At 44.0% G+C, this 1,589-nt stretch overlaps 1 gene segment (V, D, J or C); it reads left to right on the forward strand.

Moving 5' to 3' along the window:
- Positions 1-504: 504 nt before the first annotated feature.
- On the forward strand, positions 505-1,141 carry LOC116863732 (the record flags this gene model as incomplete). The annotated part of the segment is given in 2 exon segments: positions 505-712; positions 815-1,141. Coding segments are annotated over 2 exon segments (535 nt in total), but the record flags the coding sequence as incomplete, so codon positions are not given.
- Between the last annotated feature and the right edge of the window lie 448 nt (positions 1,142-1,589).

Below are 1,589 nucleotides of genomic sequence, written 5' to 3' on the forward strand. Positions count from 1 at the left end.
TTCAACATGGATAGAACTGGAGGAGATTATGCTGAGTGAAATAAGTCAAACATAGAAAGCCAATTGTCATACAATTTCACTTATTTGTGCAACATAAGGAATACCGTGCAGGACTTTAGCAGAATGAAGGGGTGAAGGGGAGAAATCAAAGTGGCAGATGAACCATAAGAGACTACGGGCTCCAGGAAACAAACTGAGTGTTTTAGAATGGAGGAGGGTAGGGTATGGATGAGCCTGGTGATGGGTATTAAAGAAGGCAGAGGTTGCAAAGTGCACTGGGTGTTATACACAAAGAATGAATCATGGAACACTACATCAAAAACTAATGATGTGCTATATAGCGAGTAACATAGCACGATAATTTTTAAAATGCTGTAAAAGAAAAAAGAAAAAAAGACAATTCTGTTCATACATTAAAATACTACATACTGACAAAGTGCCATCTAATCAAAGTGATCTACAAACAATGGAATCTTTATTTTTAACTTGTGAAGAATTGAACCTATGTCTCGAGCTAAGTATATATTCAGGGTATATGCAAATAGGGTCTTCCCTCCACTGAATAAAACAGCCCAGCCCGGGCCATGCAGCTGGGAGAGGAGCCCCAGGCCTGGGATTTCTACGTGTCCACATTCACTGATCAAGACAGAACACAGAGAACTCACCATGGAATTTGTGCTTGGCTGGGTTTTCCTTGTTGCTCTTTTAAAAGGTAATTTATGAAAACAAAAGAAATTGAGGATGTGGGTGGATATGAGTGAGAGAAACCATGGGTGTGTGATAGATTCCTGACTGGGATGTCTTGTGTCTACAGGTGTCTTGTGCGAGGTGCAGCTGATGGAGTCTGGGGGAGACCTGGTGAAGCCTGGGGGTTCCCTGAGGCTCTCCTGTGCAGCCTCTGGATTCACCTTCAGTAACTATGGCATGAGCTGGGCCCGCCAGGCTCCAGGGAAGGGGCTGCAGTGGGTCGCAAGTATTAGCTATGATGGAAGTAAAACATACTATGCAGACTCTGTGAAGGGCCGATTCACCATCTCCAGAGACAATGGCAAGAACACGCTGTATCTGCAGATGAATAGCCTGAGAGCCGAGGACACGGCCGTGTATTATTGTGCCATAGACACAGTGAGGGGACCTCAGTGTGAGCCCAGACACAAACCTCAAACTACAAGGTTATCAGACCAGCAGAGGGTGCACACTACTCACCAATTGTCTTTAATCCCAGGAGCAGGTGCAGATGGAAGCTATGGCAGGTTTCTTGTCAGGGTCTGGAGTTTCCTCTCCATAGAGCAGTTTCCTCAAGGGAGCCTCCTTGACATTATTCTGTGCTTACCTGTTCACTCTCTGACTTAGAAACTTAGTTGTAGCAGGAATACAAATATACTAACATGCACAAAACACAGAGTCAAGTACATTAGTTTCCTCTTGTCCTTGAATACCAATAAATTACAAATATCCTGATGCAGGTAACAAAACCTTTAAAGTAATCACAGTGGCACTCACTGTGGATCACAAAATCCTCCAGCAGAGCCAGAAAATCACACACACACACACACACACACACACACACACACACACACACGAGTATA

This window comes from Lontra canadensis, unplaced genomic scaffold (genome assembly GCF_010015895.1).
Source record: "Lontra canadensis isolate GAN:19392208 unplaced genomic scaffold, GSC_riverotter_1.0 scaffold2633, whole genome shotgun sequence".
NCBI lineage: Eukaryota > Metazoa > Chordata > Mammalia > Carnivora > Mustelidae > Lontra > Lontra canadensis.